Here is a 24,166-nt window from a genome sequence, read left to right as displayed (position 1 = left end):
CCGTGTCCAGCCCATTTTGCTTTTGATGGTTTTTTTTTTTTTTTTTTTTTTTTTTTTTTTTTTTAAATATGGTCTCACACTTATTCCCAGGGAAGACGTGAACTCTGATCCTCCTAGTTACGCTTCCCGAATTGCTGGAAAGATAGGTGTATACCACCACACCCAACTTTTATTGGTTGAGATGGGGTTTGGAAAACTTTTGGCCCAGGCTAGCCTTAAATTACAATCATCCCCATATCTTCCTTCCAGATAGCTGGGATTACAGGGGTGAGCCACTGTGCTGGCTATGCTTTATCTTCTTTTGGTCTGCCTTGTACCATTTTCTTCTGGTCACAGTGTTTTATAGATTTGACTGTCAAACTTCTTTTACTTGCCTCTTGGACCAAATTGGATTCAAGACCCTTATTGCCAAGCCCCCTCCTCCCACTTACGTTCTGGGATATTTTCTACATTGTAATAAAAGGACCTAGGTCAATGACTAAGAATAGGAAAGTAGCCCAGTTAGCAAAGGTTCAGAAATGTGACAGAACAAAGGCAATTGTTTTTACTTTCTAGGCTTAATAATCAATATTGACCTTTCTGTATTGCCTAAAGGCCAGTAAAAAACACTTTCGTAAAGATGTGAATGTGACAAGGGAGGTTTGAGGATAAGTAAGACACCTAAAAAACTAGATAGCATTTGTTGCCCTCAACGCAGAGAAACTAAAGCAGATACTTTAAAGCAACTGAGGCCAATAGGCGGGGACCAGGAACTAGAGAAGGTTAGTTCGAGAGGAATTGACTTAGAAGGTAACACACATGCACAGGAAATCAATGCGTGTCAACTCCCTGTATAGCTTTCCTTGTCTCAACTAGCAAAAACCCTTGGTCCTTCCTATTATTGCTTATGCTCTCTCTTCAACAAAATTAGAGATAGGGTCAGGGTAGTTTCTGCCGGGTAGCAAGGGGGTAGGGAGGGAGAGGGAGTGGGTAGGAGGGGAAGGGGGGGAGAAATGACCCAAATATTGTATGCACATATGAATAAAATAAAAATTAAAAAAAAAAGATGTGTGATTAAGGAGAGGGCAGTATTGTTGTTGGACTTCATATTTATATGAAATACAACAATGAAACCTCTTGCAGTTGCTTTAAGTGGGGCAGGGAGGGGGTCAAGGGAGAGAGATGGTTGGAGGATCTAACCAATGTATGATATAAGCATATTTGAAATTGTCACAGTGAATCCTCCCTGTACAATGAATATATCCTAATTAAAAAAAAAAAAGGATGCATGTTAAGTTCACTACAATTTCAGACAACTATTTTTTAGGTATCTTCTGTGGCACATTAGGTAGTTTGAGCCTACACCAATCTGGAGTTGATTTTATTCCCTCCAAGTTCTTCATAATGTGAATGTTTTGCTATTATTTTGGATGTCTTATTTAAAAAAAAATATATATCAGCTCTTCTCAGAGGTGGGGAGCGGAGTAGGATATTTTCAGCACAACTTTTCCCTAGAACTAGTAAGGGTCAGAATGGCTGAGTCATCAGTCACTTCCACTGAAAACTCTCTTGAGAAGTGCTTCCACAAAAAGATAGGGTCTGAGGGTGGGTGCAGAAGCTTAGCCATCAGAGGCCAACCTCAACAAGTTGATGGTCCTGTATTTTACCCATAAAAAAATAGTAAAATTCTTTAGGAGATGAGATCTGGAACCAGTTAGCTTGGTTTTAAAGTCTAGATTCACCACTTGCTCGTTAGAAAACTAATGACTATGGGCAAAATGCAAGCCAGTCTGTGCTTCAATTTACCATAGGTAAGAGGAACTTGTAATAGCAGCTACCTCACAAGACTGATGTGAGGATTCAGACACAGAGCACTGCCCAGGACAGAGCAAGTACTCCCTAACTATAAGCTATTATTGTGTCTCCAGGACCCGGAGTTTAATAAAGGAGGAAGACCCTGCCGTGCTTATCTCAGAGGTCCTAAGGAGGAAGTTTGCTCTGAAGGAAGAGGATATTAGTAGAAAAGGAAATTGACAGCACACTGCTCTGCAAAACTCAGTCTCATGCTCCTGGAATTCCTTCAATAGCTGCCTTCCTCACTGCAGATGTTTCTGCCTCTCAGTTTGAAATCTTCTGCAACAGTCTTGATAACTAGAGCTTGGACTGAAAGACTGGATTGCTGTTTCTCATACTTCAATCTTAGCAAAAGCTAAGGCCTGTGGACTGAGACATTTGTTACAGGTAATTGTGGAGGGTGGAGTGTCTCCATTTAAGGGGTAAAGTACAGGTTTCTTGCTTTTCCTTGCCCCAGTGTGAAAATAGGTCCCAAATGAATGACTTTACTTCATTGCATTAGACCCAATAACTGGTCTCACTGGACACCTTGTGTGTACCTTTTACTCACTCTCAGCTTCTTTGCAGCAGAACAGGGCTGAGGGGAAGGGGCTATGTGTTTATGTACATGTTCACAGGGCAGGGAAGATCTTATGCTGCTCCATCACAAACTTTCACCAATGCCCAGCAATCACCACTTCCTGGTCTAGATGTAGAGGTCAGGCCCGTGGACCAGCCAATACTTGGGCTACTGCTAGGAGGCCTGGGCTGTTTTTTCTTAAACATATTTTATAATACTGTACAACCAAATCTACCCTCTAAGGCCCTGGGCCCTCAAGTTCCACTGAATGAAAACTTCCATGGACTTAAGTCCAGCAGGAAAGGTAAATGTGGAGGGGAATGAGCATACCATCCTTCTTCCAGGCCCTTGACTGACTGTTCCTCTGGGTTGGGCTAAGGTTTGGACCTACTACATCATGCATGACTCAGATGCCCTTGGGCCCTTTCCTATGGTATGTATACTCTGTGTTTGGATTGAAGCACTATCTGACATTAAATGAAGGATTTGGAGAAGTAGTGTATTTTCTTTGTCCATTCTAGAGTTGGGATCACTTAGTGTCCATTGGGGTACAGAATTCCAGTTAATTTTAAGGTAGATGAACTTTAAACAGGCTCCTGGTTTCCCCTCTTTCCTTGTAAAAGTCCTGTCCTTTAACAAGAGAAATCTTCCTGAGGGGATTTATTCCTTCTTTCCAAAGAGATTGTGCTCTAAACTCCCAAAAGCAGTTCTATCTGATAACTTGCATTTGCCCCAGAGGTTGTTTAGACCTCAAGTACCACACCTGCAACATGATGTGGTCAGTAGACCACAGGCCAAATTAGACTGCCTATCAGGTTGGGCACAAAGTAATAACAAATATATTATTAAAAAGTTGCTTTTTCAAAAATAGAATTAGTATTTTAACTACCATCAGAACGTTAACTTGGATTCATAGTTTTACAAAGGGGATTCCCTCCCACCTTGTGGAAGAGGAATAATAGTCATATCTAGATTGTTACATAGCTCAGGTTTTTTTTAGGGAAAGATATTTAAACAAAATATATAACTTTAGAATGTAGTATAGTTACCACAAAAATAAGTACAAAAGAATAAAACTACCACAATTTTCCTTCTCTCTTTCCCCCACCGCCACACACCTAGGTTGGAGAGATTTGCCTTATTTCTCAAAGTGGGTCAGGAATAATGATCCTAAACTCAGGCTGAGTGGGTGAGATTATACTAGAGATGAAAAGAACTTTGTAAGAAGCAAAAACCTGGCCAGGCATCTGAAAGGGCAAAGAGATGGCTCTGGGCAGACTGAATAGCAGGTTCTTTAGTAGAGGTTGCTGTTTCCACCCTGCATCCTCAGCACTTAGCATAGACTCATTCAGAGAACAAGCATGATGCCAATTACACTTTCTGAACCAATGGCACTGATTTCCTGCTTTTATTTACGCAAAGAAAGTGCTCAATAATGACAACAGCTTTATCACATACCAACTTCCCACCTAAACCCTCATTATCCCCCCACACCCTCACCCTCACCCTACAAGATATTTTCCTACATCTCTGCCATTTTAAGGTACTTTAAGAACCAAACCCTCATATAAATGTTTACAACTGGTGCCTCATAACTTGATTACCTTCAGAGTCCTGGGTAAAGAGCAAGTTGGGCTGTAGATGTAACTGAATGGGCAGATCCTGGCACAGAGCCTGAGGGCTGTCAAGAATGTGCCCTAAATCCTGATTCGTGGTGTTAGTTACATCTTGAAAAGGCGCTTTAGTGTTGTGGGCAATGACCCGCTGGCCTTGAGAATCTTCAGTGAAAAGTTGACTCCAGGAGTCCTTGTCATTTTTTTCACTCTCCCAGGAAAATACAGAAAAAGGACGGAGGCTTTGTTTCACTGATTCTGTATTTTCTCCACTCCAGGATTCCCTGTAAGTTTGAAGGCAAATGGGGGCCTGCCTGTTTTCTTTGGCAGATATCTTCCTTTCCAATTCACCTTTGTCCAGGGGCTGATGGCATTTACCCCAGGGTGGTTTAATGTGTCCTTCCTTACCCTGATAATTTGTCCTACATCCATGAAGCCATTTCCTTTTCCTGGGAGACTCCCTCATGCCCTTCTTTGGGTCCAATAAACAAGCACTTTCCAAGTTCTGGGTAAAGGCTTTACTTTCTCCAGCACAGACCAGGGTGTCTTGGGGCAAAGACAGCATTGTTGTTAAAAATGGGGTTTCCATACTGCGGTGGCCAGAAGTCTGAAGAGGCTGAAGAGAAAGTCCAGCTACCTGAATGCCTGCAGGGGTTGAAGTGGCCAAAGGGAGTGCCATGCATTCATCCCCCAAATCCTGGATCAAATGGTCTAGCTGAGTTACGTCTTTCTTGGACTTCTTGTTCATCTGATTTTCTATATTAGACGAAACACTTCTCTGGTTACCTCCATTTGTCATTCCTAGTAAAACAGGAGTGGACAAATATCATCTGTTGGAAAACTGCCAAGTAGGATTTAATTGCCTTTTTATGAAATCAGTAATGGCTACTATTACTAGCTAGTGCAGGAGTTTTAAGACTTTGAAATTACTCTGTAGCTGATCTTCCTGTTTTCAATATCCCTATTCTCTTTGTAATAATGTTTCAAAAACATAGATCTTAGCACAGTGCAGTGGCTCAGAACTGATTCCTAGCTACTTGGGAGGCAGAGATCCAGGAGGATTACAGTTAGAAGCCAGCCCAGGCAAAAAGTTCTCCAGCTACCATCTCAACCCATAAAGGTTGGGCACAGTAATGGTCACCTGTTATCCCAGCTATTTAGGAAGCCTAACTAGGAGGGTCATGGTCCAGAGCAACCTGGGTATAAACAAGATCCAGACCAGAGGTGTGGCTCAAGGGCTAGAGTGACTGCTTTGTAAGCATAAAGCCCTGAATTCAAACACCAGTCCCACCAAACAACCCCCCCACAAAAAAACTCCTATTTGAAAAATAACTAAAGCAAAAAAGGACTCTGGGCATGGTTCAGGTGGTACAGCGCCTCCCTAGCAATCACAAGGCCTTAAATTCAAACCCTAGTACAACCCCACCCACCCAAAAAAAAAAAAAAAAAAACCCTCATAGATCTTATATTCTCCCCACTCAAATATGTAAATATTTCCTGTGGTCTCTCTCTACCTAATAGTCAAAAATGGCATATCATAGTAGAGTGTCTGTTTAACAAGTGCAAATCCCAGTACTGGGAAAAAAAAGAAAAACACCATGGCATATGATTAGACTACAGCCTACTTTTCTAGCTCAGTTTTAATTTATGTGGTTTGTTTAACATAGGACACAATAATTTTGCTTTTGTTTTTATTTACTATGGTTCTTAATAAGTGTGATCCTGGCCAAATACATGCTCCTGAATGTTACCCTTAAAGAACATGCTTGGGGGCTGGAGGCGTGGCTCAAGTGGTAGAACATCTGCCTAGCAAGTGCCAAAGCACTGAGTTCAAACCCCAGTACCACCAAAAAAAAAAAAAAAAAAAAGAAAAACATGCTCAGCACACAATAGCTCAAATATCACATTAAACATCCAACTTTTTGGTGACAGTTGAAGAACATAGGTCTACCGATCCCCAAACATTTCATGAGAAAGTGAGTGAAGACATTATTAGGATGCTAAATCAACCGGTAGGAAGAACAATAACTTAAAACAAAATTACCTAATGTCCAGCCTATGTTATCAGAAGTGGAACAGATTCTGTTCTGCATTAAGGATGAATGACATGGGATTCTCACACTACCCAAATTACACCAAGATCTAATTACAAAAAAGCAGACTAACGGATTTCCTTTCCTTCTCCAATAAAAAAAAAGTTCTGTAAAAACTGCTGTATGAGAATTCTCAATTTTTACCTAAGAATCCAATGTAGACTATAACATATCAGACTTTGCAATTGGAAAAGGTATTTTTGAAAAAAATCTCCCCCTAGTATATAAAGTCCAAGAGTGTTTAAATTTTGTTTTGGGGCAGGAGAGTGCACATTAAAAGTTTATACAAAAAAGCCTATAATCCTAGCTACTCAGGAGGCACAGATTAGGAGGATCACAGTTCAAGGCCAGTCCACGCAAATAGTTCATGAGACCCTATCTTTAAAATACCCAACACAAAAAAGTGCTGGTGGAGTGGCTCAAGTGGTAGAGTGCCTGCTTTGTAAGCATATAGTCCTGAGTTCAAACAGTAGTATTACAAAAAAAAAAAGTTGATACAAAGCAATCCTGAATCACACCAAGAGTCAGAGCACTCCTATCAATGTACTTGAACTGGTAGGAACTCCACTCTATAAATTCCAGCCTGCTCGCAGCAGCTTCCCACACTGCTCTATCAGGGAATACAAATAGTGACTATTACGCTGAGCAAAACAGAACTGCAAAGTATGTTTGTAAAAGCATGCATATATTGCTTTTCAAAAGGTGATGATTTCCTGTGTTTTATAACACAACAGATCAGGGAAGTTTAACATAATATACTGGTTTCACTACCTCTCATAAATGTTCCAATGAGGAGGAAGTGAACACACTCTTTTTTTTGCTCCCTGGACAATGAAGCATTCCCAGATGTTACCATACCTGGCTGTAAGGTGAAGAAAGAAGCAATGCTGGTCTGTCGAATGCCTGCAGATGGAATCCTTCTTTGACAACAATTAGACTTTCTCTCTCCAGGAAAAAGTGTTAGCATTTTGGTGCCTGGTTTGATTAAATGTGTCTGAGAAGGGGGAGAAAAACAATAATAGAACTATTACTAGGTTCTCTGCCAAACAGGAAAGTAAACTTAACACAAGTGACTCTTGGAACCATACTGGACCCTTTGGGCTCCACTCATAGTATTCTCTAGGTCTTTTGTGCTGGACATCATCTCTTGCCACTTCCTGCCATCCTGATGTTATTTTTCTTAGAATTCACATATTCAACCCTAGCCCAACCTTTCTGCTTACCAGTAAAAATCAGGCAAACTAAACAAACATTTGCTGAAACGAATCCAAAGACAATGCACTCCTGATTTGCAAGTGCAAAGCCATGAGTTCAAACGCCAGTCCCACCAAAAAAAAAAAGACAAGCACTCCTATTTAGATTTAAGGATAATTAATGATTCTACATCAGCAGTTGATCCATTTTCAATAGTTTTCAAGTAGTTACACAGTGGTTAAGAGCATGGCTTCTGTGCCACACAGCTTGGGTTCAAATCGATCCCAATTCTGCCACTGCTACTTATTAGCTGTGTATAAGAAAGCTACTTAATCTCACTCTCAAGTGTGGGATGGGATAATAGTAGCACTATCCCATATGGCAGTTATGAAAATTTAGTGAATTAATTCACACGAAAGACACCATTCCTGGCACACAGAAAGCATTCCATAACAGCGGGCTGTTTTTTTTTTTTCTTTTATTCATATGTACATACAATGTTTGGGTCATTTCTCCCCGCTTCCCCCTGCCCCCCTCCCTCTCCCCCCCAACCCCCTCGCTACCAGGCAGAAACTGTTTTGCCCTTATCTCTAATTTTGCTGAAGAGAGAGTATAAGCAATAATAGGAAGGACCAAGGGTTTTTGCTAGTTGAGATAAGGATAGCTGTGCAGGGAGTTGACTCACATTGATTTCCTGTGCATGTGTATTACCTTCTAAATTAATTCTTCTCGAACTAACCTTTTCTCTAGTTCCTGGTCCCCTTCTCCTATTGGCCTCTGTCGCTTTAAAGTATCTGCTTTAGTTTCTCTACATTGAGGGCAACAAATGCTATCTAGTTTTTTGGGTGTCTTACCTATCCTCATACCTTCCTGTGTGCTCTCGTTTTATCATGTGATCAGAGTCCAGTCCTCTTGTTGTGTTTACCCTTGATCTAATGTCTGCATATGAAGGAGAACGTAAGATTTTTGGTCTTCTGGGCCTGGCTAACCTCACTCAGAATGATGTTCTCCAATTCCATCCATTTACTTGCGAATGATAGGATTTTATTCTTCTTCGTGGCTGCATAAAATTCCATTGTGTATAAATACCACATTTTCTTAATCCATTCGTCAGTGATGGGGCATCTTGGCTGTTTCCATAACTTGGCTATTGTGAATAGTGCCGCAATAAACATGGATGTGCAGGTGCCTCTGGAGTAACAGTCTTTTGGGTAGATCCCCAAGAGTGGTATTGCTGGATCAAATGGTAGATCGATGTCCAGCTTTTTAAGTAGCCTCCAAATTTTTTTCCAGAGTGGTTGTACTAGTCTACAGTCCCACCAACAGCGTAAGAGGGTTCCTTTTTCCCCCCGCATCCTCGCCAACACCTGTTGATGGTGGTGTTGCTGATGATGGCTATTCTAACAGGGGTGAGGTGGAATCTTAGCGTGGTTTTAATTTGCATTTCCTTTATTGCTAGAGATGGTGAGCATTTTTTCATGTGTTTTCTGGCCATTTGAATTTCTTTTGAGAAAGTTCTGTTTAGTTCACGTGCCCATTTCTTTATTGGTTCATTAGTTTTGGGAGAATTTAGTTTTTTAAGTTCCCTATATATTCTGGTTATCAGTCCTTTGTCTGATGTATAGTTGGCAAATATTTTCTCCCACTCTGTGGGTGTTCTCTTCAGTTTAGAGACCATTTCTTTTGATGAACAGAAGCTTTTTAGTTTTATGAGGTCCCATTTATCTATGCTATCTCTTAGTTGCTGTGCTGCTGGGGTTTCATTGAGAAAGTTCTTACCTATACCTACTAACTCCAGAGTATTTCCTACTCTTTCTTGTATCAACTTAAGAGTTTGGGGTCTGATATTAAGATCCTTGATCCATTTTGAGTTAATCTTGGTATAGGGTGATATACATGGATCTAGTTTCAGTTTTTTGCAGACTGCTAACCAGTTTTCCCAGCAGTTTTTGTTGAAGAGGCTGCTATTTCTCCATCGTATATTTTTAGCTCCTTTGTCAAAGATAAGTTGCTCATAGTTGTGTGGCTTCATATCTGGATCCTCTATTCTGTTCCACTGGTCTTCATGTCTGTTTTTGTGCCAGTATCATGCTGTTTTTATTGTTATTGCTTTGTAATATAGTTTGAAGTCAGGTATCGTGATACCTCCTGCATTGTTCTTTTGACTGAGTATTGCCTTGGCTATTCGTGGCCTCTTGTGTTTCCATATAAATTTCACAGTAGATTTTTCAATCTCTTTGATGAATGTCATTGGAATTTTGATGGGAATTGCATTAAACATGTAGATTACTTTTGGGAGTATCGACATTTTTACTATGTTGATTCTACCAATCCATGAGCATGGGAGATCTCTCCACTTTCTATAGTCTTCCTCAATCTCTTTCTTCAGAAGTGTGTAGTTTTCCTTGTAGAGATCATTCACATCTTTTGTTAGGTTTACACCTAGGTATTTGATTTTTTTTTTGGAGGCTATTGTAAATGGAATTGTTTTCATACATTCTTTTTCAGTTTGCTCATTGTTAGTGTATAGAAATGCTAATGATTTTTCTATGATGATTTTATATCCTGCTACCTTGCTGTAGCTATTGATGATGTCTAGAAGCTTCTGAGTAGAGTTTTTTGGGTCTTTAAGGTATAGGATCATGTCATCTGCAAATAGGGATATTTTGACAGTTTCTTTACCTATTTATATTCCTTTTATTCCTTCTTCTTGCCTAATTGCTCTGGCTAGGAATTCCAGTACTATGTTGAATAGGAGTGGAGATAGTGGACATCCTTGTCTGGTTCCTGATTTTAGAGGGAATGGTTTCAGTTTTTCTCCGTTAAGTATAATGCTGGCTGTAGGTTTGTCATATATAGCTTTTATAATGTTGAGGTACTTTCCTTCTATTCCTAGTTTTCTTAGAGCTTTTATCATGAAATGGTGTTGGATCTTATCAAAGGCTTTTTCTGCATCATTGAGATGATCAAGTGGTTTTTGTCTTTGCTTCTGTTAATGTGGTTTATTACGTTTATTGATTTTCATATGTTGAACCATCCCTGCATTCCTGGGATGAAGCCTACTTGGTCGTGGTGAATAATCTTTTTGATGTGTTGTTGAATTCGGTTTGCCATTATTTTGTTGAGGATTTTTGCGTCAATGTTCATTAAGGAGATTGGCCTATAGTTCTCCTTTTTGGAGGTGTCTTTGCCTGGTTTTGGGATAAGTGTAATACTGGCTTCATAAAATGTGTTTGGCAGTTTTCCTTCCCTTTCTGTTTCGTGGAACAGTTTAAGGAGGGTTGGTATCAGTTCTTCTTTAAAGGTCTGATAGAATTCAGCAGAGAATCCATCAGGTCCTGGACTTTTCTTTTTTGGGAGACTCTTGATTGCTGCTTTAATTTCATTTTGTGTTACAGATCCATTCAGGTGATTAATGTCCTCTTGGTTCAGTTTTGGATGATCATAAGTATCTAGAAATCTGTCCATTTCCTCAAGATTTTCAAATTTATTAGAATATAGGTTCTCAAAGTAGTCTCTGATGATTTCCTGGACTTCCATGGTATTTGTTGTTATCGCCCCTTTTGCATTCCTGATTTTACTGATTTGGGTTTTTACTCTCCTCATTTCAGTCAGATTTGCCAGGTATCTGTCAATCTTGCTTATTTTTTCAAAGAACTAACTTTCTGTGATATTAATTCTTTGTATGGCTTTTTTGGTTTCTATTTTATTGATTTCAGCTCTTATTTTTATTATTTCTCTCCTATTTGTTTTGGGATTTGCTTGTTCTTGTTTTTCTAGGAGTTTGAGATGTATCATTAGGTCATTGATTTGAGATCTTTCAGTCTTTTTAATATATGCACTCATGGCTATAAACTTTCCTCTCAGGACTGCCTTTGCTGTGTCCCATAGGTTCCAGTAGGTTGTGTTTTCGTTTTCACTAACTTCCAGGAGCCTTTTAATTTCCTCTTTTATTTCATCAGTGACCCATTGTTCATTAAGTAATGAGTTATTCAATTTCCAGCTGTTTGCATGTTTTTGTCTTTACTTTTGTTGTTGAGTTCTAGTTTTATTGCATTGTGATCAGATAGAATGCATGGTATAATACAGCAGGCTGTTATTAAGAGGAGGAGCAATGAAACAGCACCAGTGCTACCACACTTACATCTCAGGCCTTTTTACACTAGAGTGTCAAACAGGAAGATAGGCATTTAGGAAGTTTTTGTCAGCTAACTATAGATATAGTCTCATCTTTTTTAGTGTGATTTATTATTTTCTCTTGCTTATTATGAGCATTACAGGCTTGTATCACCTCACCTGGCTCCAAGTTATTAATTCTGGCTCAGAGCTGACTTCATTTAATTCGGATCTAAATGGCACTTTAAGTGGTTAAAAAAGGAAGAACAGCTGGGCACAGTAATTACATGCCTATAATCTCAGATACTCAGGAGGTCAAGATCAAGAATGCAGTTCAAGGCCAGCATGAGCAAAAAGTTTGTGAGACCCCATCACAACCAATAAGTTGGGTGTACCAGTGCACACCTGTCATCCGTCAGTAAAAGGATCCAGGCCAGCCCAGGCAAAAACGGGAGACCTACTGGAAAAATACTAGAGCAAAAAGGGCTGGAGGTAAGGCTCAAGTGGCAGAGTGGCTGCCTAGCACATGCAAGACCATGAGCTCAAATCCCAGCACCACAAAAAAAAAAAAAAAAAAGAGAAAATCCTGGATGTAAAATTCATACTTCAACTGATAGTGCTAATATGGAGCTCACTCTTTCACCACCATATACAACTTGAAAACTAGACCAAAGATACATTAAAAAAAACAAATTTTAAAATAATGTAGAAAAGATAAACAAGTGAGGTGAGCCCTGAGATCACCCTAGCTTTCTGCTGAAGCACTTTCCAGATCAGAAAGCATACCCAAGCAGAGCACTGCAGGCTTTGTAAACTGAGTGAATTGAGACTGGGATTTGGAGCTCAAAGAAAGTCCTTCAGAAATCTGCATAGAGATCCCGTCAGTTCATTACTGAATACTGAGCTACACCTGTGTTAGGAGAAACCCCACAAGGCTAGGCAAAAAAGATACTGCAAGCTGGAATTGCAAGCTAAACAGTTCCAAGAGCTCACACAAGGCTGGGACTTCTGAGTTCTCACTACTCAGAGCAGAGAGTGATGACCTTGAACGCCAGAGGCATTCAAGTGGTAGAGCTAAACTAGACCTGGGGCAAAACCTATCCCAAACTTACCTTAACAAAGCTTAAAAGCAAGTTTTGAAAATACCAAACTGAGAGCACTTGCCAAAACAAATTTCAATATTAAAGACAACAAAATCCAGACACACAATGTAGCATTCATGATGTCTACCATGCAATAAATTCGACATATGAGGAAACTGGAAAACATCTATAATGGAAGCAAAGGAGAGTCAGTTAAGAGAAACACCCAGCAAGGTCAGACAACAGAATTGGCAGACAAGTTAATAACTAACTTAAAATAGTTATTTCAAATATACTTAGAGATTTAAAGGAAAAAGTATCATAATAAGGAAGGAAAAGATGAACATTCACTAGATGGGCTTAATGACAGACTATTTAGAGACTAAATAATTAAACCTGAAAACACAGCAATACAAATTATCCAAAATGAAACAAAACTGAAAAAGAATAAAAGTCTTCATCTGTGGGATTATAAGGCATACATATAATCAGTCTCAAAAAAATGTTAAAAAAGGCTGGAGGGAGATAACATATACTTAAAATAAGGACCAAAAACTTCCAAATTTGATGAAAACTATAAACAACTATAACATTATCTTTCTCAAAGATGGACAATACAAGAGTTTCCATTAACACATTCTCCTTATAATGTGACCATTACACTTTTTTATCAGTGGAGAGGTAATTTCCTCTACTTGAACTTTGGAAGAAGTCTGTAACTACTCTGACCAATAAAGTGTATGATAGAAGTAATACATGATTCCCCAAACTAGAATGCTACACATTTCTACCTTGTTCTCTCGAGGTGCTCACTCTTGGAAACTAGTCAACACATTATAATAAAGTCCAAGTTCACACATGGCTCTTCAAATTTTATGGGAGCCATGTTCTAGATATGTGAAATAATGTGAATAATATTTGAGTATCTATATCATGGGACTGAAAACACAGTGAACAAAACAGACTCTGTCCTGGTAAAGTTTACTGCTTCAAAGAGAAAAAAGGATATTAATAGTTAAGACCTCAGTTAACAAAACTTCTCAGAATAAAGCTTTTTACCAAATTGGCCATACTTGGCAGGAGCTAAGGAAGTTTTTTCCTTAGGTTAGAGTGATGTTAGAAATGATACTGTTTTAACATCTCTGTTAGAATACCCAGGGAGCCTGGCACCAGTGGCTAACACCTATAATCCTAGATAGTTCAGAGGCTGAGATTGGAAGCACCTTCATTCAAGGCCATCCTGGGCAAATATTTTGAGACATCCTATCTTAAAAAAATCAGAGCAAAATGGACTAGAGGTGTAGCTCGAGTGATAGAGCACCTGCTTTGCAAGCATGAAGGCCTGAGTTCAAACCTCAGTCCCAGCCCCCTCTCCCCCAAAAAAGAATACCCAGGGTTTCATGGATCTACATTTATCTCAGGGGAGTATTAAGACTCTGGGAACAGGTCCTCTGCAATGGCAAGAGATTCAGGTACAAAGTCCTTCAGCTGATTATCCTTGACACAAAATAAAGGCACTCTTTACATGTACGCTATACAATGTAAGAAAGCCTACCTAATAGGCATCACATTCCTGCAGGACTAAAACCCTTAGTAAGCACTAATCTTGATATTAACAATTCTTACCCTATAAAAATGTTCTGAGTGCTAGGTCGGCATGGATGGCTCACACCTGTAATCCTAGCTACTCAGAAGGCAGAGATCAGGTTTGAAGCCAGCCTGGGCAAATAGTTCACAAGACCCTATCTCAAAAAACCTTTCACAAAAAAAGGTTGGTGGGGTGGCTCAAGGTGAAGGCCCTGACTTCAAACCCCAGTACCAAAAAAAACAAACAAACAAACAAAAAAAAACCCTGAGAGAACTTAACTTACAGAAATGCATCCTCCAAACCAAAGACTCCATAGTTCTTTGGAATATCACATGCATGGTGTTCTTTGACAACGGTAAAAGGAAAAAATGACCCTCATTCTTGCTATTACAAGGACCCTTTGTGGGCTGGTAAAGTGGCTTAAGGGGCAGAGTGCCTGCTTTGCTAAAGGTGAGGCCCCAAGTTCAAATCCAGCACCATTAAAAAAAAAAAAAGAAACCACATATATAAACAAGGTTCTCTTGTGACATGTTTTGGCACTTTTTTTGAGAAATGAGAAAATATCTTTTTTTTTTGTGTGATACTGGGGTTTGAACTCAGGGCTTTGTGCCTACAAAGCAGGCACTCTACCGCTTGAGCCATGCCTCCAATTCATTTTGCTCCAGTTATTTTGAGATAGGGGACGCATAAACTATTTGTTGTGGCTGGCCTTGAACTTTGATCCTCCCGATCTCAGCCTCCCAAGTAGCTAGAATTACCGGTGTAAGCCACTGGCGTCTAGCTGAGAAAATGTCTTTACACATCTACAGCACTTAAATTCTGTTGAACCCTCATGCTATTTAATCTCTTTTAATTTATGAGTTTGTGTTAAAGTTTTACTTCAAACCAACTTAATTCCCCTTTTGTGATTCATTTTGTCCTTCAAAACTAGTACATAATTTTCACGTGTGCTTACCTAAAAGGCCGAGAAGTGGGAAGATTAGGACATAATTTCATTCAACTTCCTTTTTTTTTCATAAATTACTTTGGTCTTGAATTTTGTATCAAGTTTCATTTTCCATGTACACTGACATTGCTTGAAAACATGAAAATGCTATTTTTATCATGCCACCTCTTCCTTTACACTTGCCAGGGCCTATCTCATTCTCTTCCCACTTCTAAAGTCACTGACAATATTTTCACCAAGACCCCTCTCCTTTTTTAGTCTCTCACAACATTAATTTGATGACATTTGGGACGAAAAACCTAACAGCACTGTCATGCCTCATCAAATTAGGCTGAAAGGATGCTGTGGCACAAGTGCACTCAAGGAGGACCATTTCAGGAGTCTGACCAAGAGAAGCTTCACTGAGCATCTCCAAAAGCACCTCTGTTAAATTAGTAACAAAGTGTAGTTATGAGCTCCATAGGGACATTGTGGCTATCACAACATTGTAATAAAACACATTCCTCCTATTTGTGATGCTGGTGTAAACAACTCAGTAGTATAAAAGTACAGCACATAGAATTAAGAACAGTATGTAATACCTGATAATAATGATAAAGTAAACTGGTTTATATATTTTCATCATTAGTAAACTTCTGTTTATGAAAAAAATAAGGTGTTCAGTAAAACAGTATACCAGGTTATACTAGCAGAAGCATCAATACATCTTTTGTTTACCTGCCTTCTGATTGCATCAACAGGCTATGTTGAATGACTGATCTGTACCATTTGGTTTGTGTCATACTTTTTTATGATTCACACAAAGACCAGATCACCTAAAAACAATATCACCTAACAATGAAGTCCCCATCACTAAGTGATGTATGACTATCTTAATTCAAAATGTGCCTCAAAACTCTCCAAACTTACAGAACTAATGACAGACTACCTTAGTTCAGGGTCTCATTTCATAAACTCTCTTACCTAGCCCCTATGATGACAGCCAGAGACTATGACAACAGTCTCTTAACGGGTCAGGCCCCCACTCATTACCTACTTCAATTGATCCCACAGCAGTTTCTAGGTTAATCTTCTTAAAGGACAGCTATAACTATCATCTTACTCAAAAAACATCCATATATTGTTTCTCTACTACTCAGGGCATAAAGTGTAGACTCAGACTGTTCACACTAATGATTCCAGTTTACCTTTCACTCCATTCCAAAAACCCTTCACATATTCCATAACACACTCTCAGCTATACACCAGCCCCCCATGGCCTCCACTGTCCTCACTTCTGTGTCTCACACAGAAGAGACTTTTTTACACCCAAAACTGAGATGCAGGATAATTTAGCATAGACCCAAGCACCCCTGATTCCCAAGGCCACATGAAGTCTTTTCCTCTTCTGAACTTGCCATTTATCGCCCTACAAAAATCTTAGAATCAACATTTGATCCACATACTTTTCCCCCCTCTATTTTCCACATACTTAAGATAGCATACATAATAGGAACTAGATTCAATAAATATTTTAGGAAGGCAGATATTCAGGAAGAATAGATTCCAGTTTCTGTTTTATATACACCTACTCATTACATTTATAATACATCAACAAAGCTGTGAGAAAACACTGAGGCTTTTTTAATAATGTGATCAAGCTAAGATAAGCTCCTGTTACTATAATTGAGTAACACATAAGGCCCAAAACATTGATGGGAGGGTACATCCACTGAGTAATGCGAAGGTTTTCATTCCAAGTAATCTAACATCAGAAAATTATTACAAGGCTCCTTTTCAGAACAATCTGGCACTGGTTCTCCTTTAAACCTAATGAAAAGTGAAAACGGAGAAGACAAAAATCAAATTTCTTCAAGTTATCATACCTCCTAAATTGGAGAGCCCATATGTCTACACACACTAGCATTACTTTGTCATAAAATGGGCTTCCTACTAATGAGATTTTTCTCACTTATGGGATGTCAGAGGTCACCATGGTACAATGGATGTACAACTGTAGTACAAGGATGCCAAGTCATTGTATTACAATGTTTTAGTACACTTACTGTCCATCAGTTTTTTCCCCGAATAAGCACTTCTTAGTGAAGATCTGTTTAAGCTTTCCCTTATTTTAACTACTTCCAATACAGCCATGACCACATGTGAACCTCTCAGTAGCAGATGACAGTCTCGTAAAAGAAAACGGAGTACTGTGCTCATTTAGGAGAAAGAATGTGCCGCGACTGAAATGTACTGGAGGAGGAATCCCTCCAGCACATTCCCACTACGCCCCTCCAGGAGTAGTTCCCTGAAACCCATGGGACGCTGCTACATTGTTAACAGAAGTATGTAACCACAATCAGTCTGTAGTACACAATTTTCCTTATATATATATATTTTTTTTTTTTCTTTTTTTTGCAGTGTTTGAACTCAGGGCCTTGTGCATCTGAGCTATGCCCCTAGCCCTTAGGTCATACATATATTTTTTTTGGGGTGGTACTGGGGTTTCAACTCAGGGCCTCACACTTGCTAGGCAGGCATTTTAGCCATTCCACCAGCCCTTTTTTGCTGTTGCGTACTTTTGAGATGGGATCTCAAGAACTGTTTGCCTGGGTAGTTAGAATTATAGGCGTGAGCCACTGGTGGGCCTCAGAGCATTTTTATTATCATACATTAGCTGTGCAGGGTATGGCTACATCTTCTGAAGGGAGAAGCACTGAAGAATTTGCGGACATATTTTAAAATCACCACACTTCTTCACCCACAGTAAAGTGTAATCTCTTCTTTTTTTAAGCCCATAAAACAATCTCATGCTTCTAAGGCATGTATGGACTGTGGTATTTGGACACTTGTTCTCTGATGCTAGAGGTGGAACCATCTTTATCTTTTTATTGTCTGAGGACATCTTACATATTATGAAAAAGACACATTAAACCCGGAGTCACAAACAAAACCTGGAATCAGGGTCTAGTGTGTAGTCCAGTGATAGATCACTTGCCTAGCGTACCCTCCCCACCTCAAAAACAAACAAACAGAGGAGGAAAAGGAAAGAGAAGGAGGAAATACAAAAAGAAGATCAAGTCTCAGAGCTGTGTTTACTCTGATGTTATCTTAAGCAAATCTCTAAACATCTGAACTTAAATTCCTTCATCTATAAAATGTAAAATAATCTTGCCTCCTTCATAAAGTTACTGAGAAGGTAAGTGAAATGCTACATGTAAAAGGTTTTACAAACCGTAAGTCACTGCACAAAGAACATACTGTTTTAAATTTAGGATCTTTAAGATTCAGAGTATCTCCAATGATTAGTAGACCCAAGACGGAGATAAAGATTTTATCCTGCAGACTGGGGATGTAGTTCGGTGGTAGAACACTTGCCTGTCATGCACAAGGCCCTGGGTTCAACCCCTAGCGCTGCACCAATAACAATAATAATAAAAATAATAAAGTTAAAAAAAGTTAATTATTCCTGAACCCTTGATCCCAGGTGACATGCCTGAAGACCACACACAGGGAGATCCATGAACTAGGGGGAAGGGAGTTAGGCATAGAGCTATGTAAAAGGGTGACTGGCCCTGCTTCTGGTACTGAGAAAGTCCAATTTTTTTTTTAATTGTTTGCAGTACTTGGGCTTGAACTCAGGGTCTACACCCCGACTAACTTCACCAGCCCTTTTTTGTGATAGGATTTTTTTCAAGATAGGGTCTCTCGAACTATTTGCCCAGATTGGCTTTGAACCTCGATCCTCCTGATCTCTACCTCCAAAGTAGCTAGGATCACAAACGTAAGCCACTGGTGCCCAGCAAGAGAAAGTCCAATTTATAATTAAAATGGCTGCCAAGGCATATACAATTATAAAAATTCACTATACTGTAAACATTTTTAAGTTATATTTATAGATCCTTCTCAGTCTTACAGTACAGATGGTAACAGTGCTGCTATCTTGGGCTTCAGTATTTTTATTGAACCTTTTCAGTTTCAATGAAACGAACCCTATTTTTAAAAAATCATTTTCAATAAATATCAGAAAGGGGGATTGTTAAATATATACTTTAAACTGCCATTTTCCTAGGTCTCCAGTTCATTAATACCCTAGAAAGCTCAAAGTCCTTCCACTTATCCTTTCACCAGAGTGAGACAACTCTAACAGAGAAAGCAAAGCCCAGATGGATTAGGTCATTAATGGATTCATTCAATAAGTATTCACTGAGTACCAGACACTGTTTGAAGGACTACCTGATGGAACATTCATTCTAGTAGGAGAAAAAAGACAATAAATGAAAAAGGAAATACACTGCATATGGTATTATGAAGGATGACAAGTGCTATGTTGAAAAATACAGGAAGAATAAGGAAGTGGGGGAGTATGGAGCATAGGGATAAGGGAAAGGTCATTATTTTATGGTGGTTAAGAGAGAGCTCACTGGTAAATTGATATTTGAACAAATGAAGGAATAGAACATGTGACTATCTAATCCCTATGCATTTCAAGCAGAGGAGTCAAGAGCGCCAAGGAGAGGTTTGCTTACTTGAAAGCCAGTGAGGCTGGGGCAGAGTGAAACAGAGAGGTGGACCAGAAGTCTAAAAGGTTTAGTAAGAGCACAAGCATGGCCAGACGGTGCTCATAGGCCTTAAAAAGATTGTGGCTTTTTATGGGGAGATGGGATTAATTTTAACAGTGAGCAAAAGGTCATTCAGGTTCACATGGGTAGAGGTGGGGCAGTGAGAAATAAGATTCTAAACACATTTAAAGGCAGAGTCTGAAGAACCTGCCGATGGACTGAATGTCAGTAAAGCTGTCAAATATCAAGCTGACATTCAGTGTTCCAGCAAGGCTGGCCTCGAAACTACATTTCCATTTCTCTTTCAGTCATTTTTCCTTCTCTACTACTTATTTCAAGAGTAAGAAACTAAATGTATTATAAGTAAAGATAAAATAGAAATTACTTCTTTAATTTTGACTTTTAAATACAACTATAACCAGCAAATATATAAATCACATCTTAAATCTTTTTGTCTTTTTTTTTTTTTTTTTTGGTGGTACTAGAGTTTGAATTCATATTTTGTGCTTGATAGGCACCTATCACTTGAGCCACTCTGCCAACCCTTTACCTCTTTAATGTATAGAAAAAAAAAAACTTGTTAGAAATGTTTTTTAGTGTTTTAACATAGAGGAAGAGTAGTTAAAATAAAAATTTTGAAAACGATGTAAATTAAAAAAATCTCAAGACTGGGGGGCATGGCTCAAGTGGAGGAGCACATGCCTAATGGCATAAGGCCCTACGTTCAAACTCTAATATTGCCAAAAAAAAAAAATCCCCTATTAAAACCTGTAGGCCTCATATGGAAAGTTCTCTACCATATATTTAGTGATAAATGAGTAGGCCCATACATAAGGGAAGCAAATGTATATACAGTAGGTCTCTCTTATTGGAAGTTTTGCTTTCTGCAGTTTCAGTTACCCACACTCAGGGCTGAAACAGATCAGTGGCACAGCGCTTGCCTAGCATGTGCAAGGACGTGGGTTCCATTCCAGGAATTGCAAAAACAAAAAGATCTTGCTCAGTTATCCACACTCAACGGAGGCCCAACAATATTAATGGAAATTCCAGAAATAAACAATTCTTAACTTTTAAATGGTCATTCTGAATAATATGATAAAATTTTGTACTATCCTGCTCCAGCAGAATGTGACTCATTCATTCCTTTTTCCAGTGAATTCATCCACACTGCATATGCTACCCTCCCTGTGGCAGATGAGAAAAAAAACATACTTACATAACTTTTATTACAGTATATTGTTATAAGTGCTCTATTTTATTATTGTTGGTAATCTCTTACTGTGGCTAATTTATAAACTTAACTTTCATAGGTATACAAGTACAGGAAAAAACAGTGTATATAGGTTTCAGTGCTTTCTGAGGTCTCAGGCTTTGGAATATATCTACTACAAATAAGAGGACTACTGTACTTATTTACACACATAAACTATCTTGAAGAATACCAAATTGTTAACAGTAGTTGCATTCTTTTTTTAACAACTCTATACTATTTTTATAAACATATATTACCTTTTAAATTAAAAAAGTGAAAACAAATCCAGTATCCTCTGCACCACAGCCTAAATAATGAAGCCAAGGCTGCCTCCTTTATGGGTAGTGAGACCGGGAGAGATGCAAACTCACTCCAAATGTAGGCCTTAATTGTCTTACTGGATAAACTACAAGTGACCGCTCCCCATCCTCCCCAAAATAGCAGACAGTTCTGTTCAGAAGTCAAGTGGGAAGAGGAACTATTTGCCCCAGCTGGCTTCAAACCGGGATCCTCCTTATCACTGCCTCCTGAGTAGCTAGGATTACAGGCATAAGCCACCAGCACCTGGAGTGAGAATTTTTATTTACTGATCAAAGTTATGTATTTCATATTCTTAATTTTAAAATATCTGACATTTTTTTTTTAACCTGGGCAATTCCACTTTTAGAAATTCATCCTACAGATGTATTCACACATGAAAAATATGATGTGTACAACATTCTCCATTATTGAAGTGTCTTTAATAGCAAAAGATTGGAGACATCTTTTCATCAATAAGGGAGTGGTAAATATACTTACTTTGGACTGAACTGTATTCCCCTATAATTCATAGGCTGATACTGACCCCTGGTGTGATAGTATTTGGATATAGAGCTGATGGGAGGTAATTAAAGTTAAATGAGGTCATGAGAGTGGGGCCCTCGTGATGCGATTCAAGCTCTTAGAAGAAACACCAGAGGGCCAGACATGGTGGCATGAATTCAGCTACTAGAGAGGAGGAAAGGAGGAGAATCATGGTTTGAAGCCAGACCAGGCAACAAACCACATCTCAAAAAGCAAGCCAGATACGATAGGGCACATCACATCTGTACTCCTAGCTACTCCAGAAGTAGAGGTAGAAGGATCCTGGTCCAAAGCCAGCCTGGGCAAAGCACAAGACCCTATCGAAAAACAAACTTAAAAAAGAAAGGGCTGGGGACATGGCTCAAGTGATAGAGCACTTGTCTAGTAAGTGTGAAGCCCTGTGTTCAATCCCTAATACTGTGGGGGGAAAAAAAAAACCCATGATCCATAAATGAGCAACAAGTGAAAAAAGCAAACTGCCAAATATTGCTGCTATTGATAAGGAAGCAAAAAGATGCATTTGCTATGCAAACATGAAATGTCTTTGGAAAGAAAGAAAGTCCAGGCCTTTGAGAAGGGAAAGATAATTAGTTGTACAAGGGAGATGTTTCTTTGTACATTCTATACATTTAGATTATGTAGCACATCAGTGAGTTACCTATAAATGTGTAAGATGCCTTTTATTTTAAGGGTCCTCCATTGATTTTTGTTCAGAAGGTTGTAGCCACCTACAAAAGATTTTCATTTATGGTTTGGACACTTAGGTTAACCATTCGACCTTCAGACTACTGCTCAAACTAAATCTCAAGTCTCCATCTACCTGTTCAGTTAAATCTACCTTGATAACCCCAAGTCAGTAGTAATCTTTCTGGTCTGGCAAACCACATTTCCCTTGAGACCATTTATTGGGACATACCATATTTCTGCCTAGAGATGGGTTAAGAGTATTGGCCTTTGCAACAATCAGAACTAGCTTAAACACCTGCTTACCTGAGTAAATTTTAAATCCCAGCCTCAATGTTTTCATTTATAAAACTAAGATAATGACAGAATATATTTCACTGATTGAGTGAGTACCTGCTATGGATAAGGTGGGTAAATCCTAGCAAAGTGCCTGACAAATAGTAAGCACTTAACAAATGTTAGGTATTGTTATTATCTGTACATTGCTTTTCTTCCCCCTTAAGACTAGGCAAGGTCTGGGGGCATAGCTCAAGCAGTAGAGGGCCTGTCCAGCAAGCACAAGGCCCAGAATTCAAACCCCAGTACCGCAAACAAACAAACAAACAAACAAACCTGTAAGCAACATGACATCAAGAATCCTGCCCTTGGTGTCTATTTTAAGCATTGTACACTTTTTAATGTATTCAATGGATTTCACTGTGTTATCAACCATAGAGTTAGTTGTTCTACCAAGATAACATATCTAAAACACCCAGCACAATGCCCAGCATAACAGGCTGAATAAACAACAATCATCTCATGCTTTGGTTGTTTGCAATGACTAAAGAGCACCTTGCTTAGGTAGCAGACCTGGGTGTGATTTTCAGCCCCTCCTAGTTGGGTGAACCTGGGTTACTCAGTTCCCTCATTCCTAATAAAAGTAATGACACAGCAGGGCGCCAGTGGCTCACATCTGTAATCCGAGCTACTTGGGAGGCTGAAATGGAGAGGATCTCGGTTGAAGGCCAGGTTCAAGGCAAATAGTTCGAGAGATCCCATTTCCAAAACAACCAGACCAAAATGAATTGAAGGTGTGGCTCAAGCTGTAGAGCACATGCTTTACACTTGTAAAGCTGTGAGTTCAAACCCCAATCCCACCAAAAAAAAAAAAAAAAAAGGAATGACACATACAATTCATATTAAACGCCTCTTACAGTGTGTGGGACCCAGCGGATGCTCATCATGAGTTAGACCAGCTCCCCTTCCCCTATTTCCTATTTCTGTTTGCCCAAACTTACTAGTTCTGGACAAGCAGAGGATCTGCAACCTGGCAGGCTGGGTACATCATGGCGCCGGGGTGACGATTCCCCAATTTGCCAGAGGCACCATCTCTCCCTGCTCCAGCCTCTAAGTACTCTCTGGCAGGGGGCACTTAGCGTCCTGGCGAGCTCTCACCTCACCACCTCCCCTACCTCCAAATCCTGTCCCTAGCCCCTCCAAGTCCCTCCACAGCCCACCCCGTCCTTCCGCAACCCCTCCTTCAGACTTCAATTCCTTTCGCCTGTGAGTCCCCGAAGCTATTGCTCTTTCGGTCACGGACTCGTCTCCATCACCTCCAGGTGCCCCCCAAATTCCTCCCTCGTAAACCCAAAGTCCCTAGCCCACCTGCACTTTCCGCCTTTTCAGAGCCGCGGCATCCAGCCACACGCCACACGCCTCCTCCTCGGGGACACTCCGCCTCATGGCGACTGAGGAAACCAGGCCAGCAAAGCTCCCGCGGGCCGCACACCGGACGCCTCAGGGAACGGCTTGCGCCGGCTCCGCGGCTGTTCGAATCTCGCGC

At 39.6% G+C, this 24,166-nt stretch overlaps 2 protein-coding genes across 6 annotated transcripts in view; one reads left to right on the top strand and one right to left on the bottom strand.

Moving 5' to 3' along the window:
• Positions 1-2,886, top strand: part of Mtfr1l (mitochondrial fission regulator 1 like) — a 12,846-nt gene extending 9,960 nt beyond the window's left edge. For 4 of the 5 annotated variants that reach the window (XM_020158728.2, XM_020158727.2, XM_020158729.2 and 1 more), the window contains exon 7: positions 1,908-2,886. In XM_020158728.2, coding sequence (XP_020014317.1) covers positions 1,908-2,013 — 106 coding nt within the window. In that variant the 3' untranslated portion in view covers positions 2,014-2,886. The remainder of the gene's footprint in view (positions 1-1,907) is intronic. The other variant, XR_002212054.2, reaches the window with a different exon arrangement.
• On the bottom strand, positions 2,079-24,166 carry Aunip (aurora kinase A and ninein interacting protein). The gene is made up of 3 exons (XM_074080947.1): positions 23,989-24,166; positions 6,957-7,092; positions 2,079-4,806 (listed from the first exon to the last, which is right to left on the bottom strand). Exons 1-3 carry the CDS (start codon positions 24,064-24,066, stop codon positions 3,968-3,970), a joined length of 1,053 nt encoding a protein of 350 aa, XP_073937048.1. The 5' UTR covers positions 24,067-24,166; the 3' UTR covers positions 2,079-3,967.

The sequence above is a fragment of the Castor canadensis genome, chromosome 7 (genome assembly GCF_047511655.1).
Source record: "Castor canadensis chromosome 7, mCasCan1.hap1v2, whole genome shotgun sequence".
Classification (NCBI taxonomy): Eukaryota; Metazoa; Chordata; class Mammalia; order Rodentia; family Castoridae; genus Castor; species Castor canadensis.
This window is presented reverse-complemented; position numbering and strand designations above follow the sequence as displayed.

Coding starts and splice junctions, on each gene's coding strand:
- Aunip (XM_074080947.1), bottom strand. CDS start 24,066: ATGAGGCGGAGTGTCCCCGAGGAGGAGGCGTGTGGCGTGTGGCTGGAT. Junction 7,093..23,988: donor TGAAAAGGCGGAAAGTGCAG/GTGGGCTAGGGA, acceptor CCCCCTTCTCAG/ACACATTTAATCAAACCAGG. Junction 4,807..6,956: donor TTTCTTCACCTTACAGCCAG/GTATGGTAACAT, acceptor CTGTTTTACTAG/GAATGACAAATGGAGGTAAC.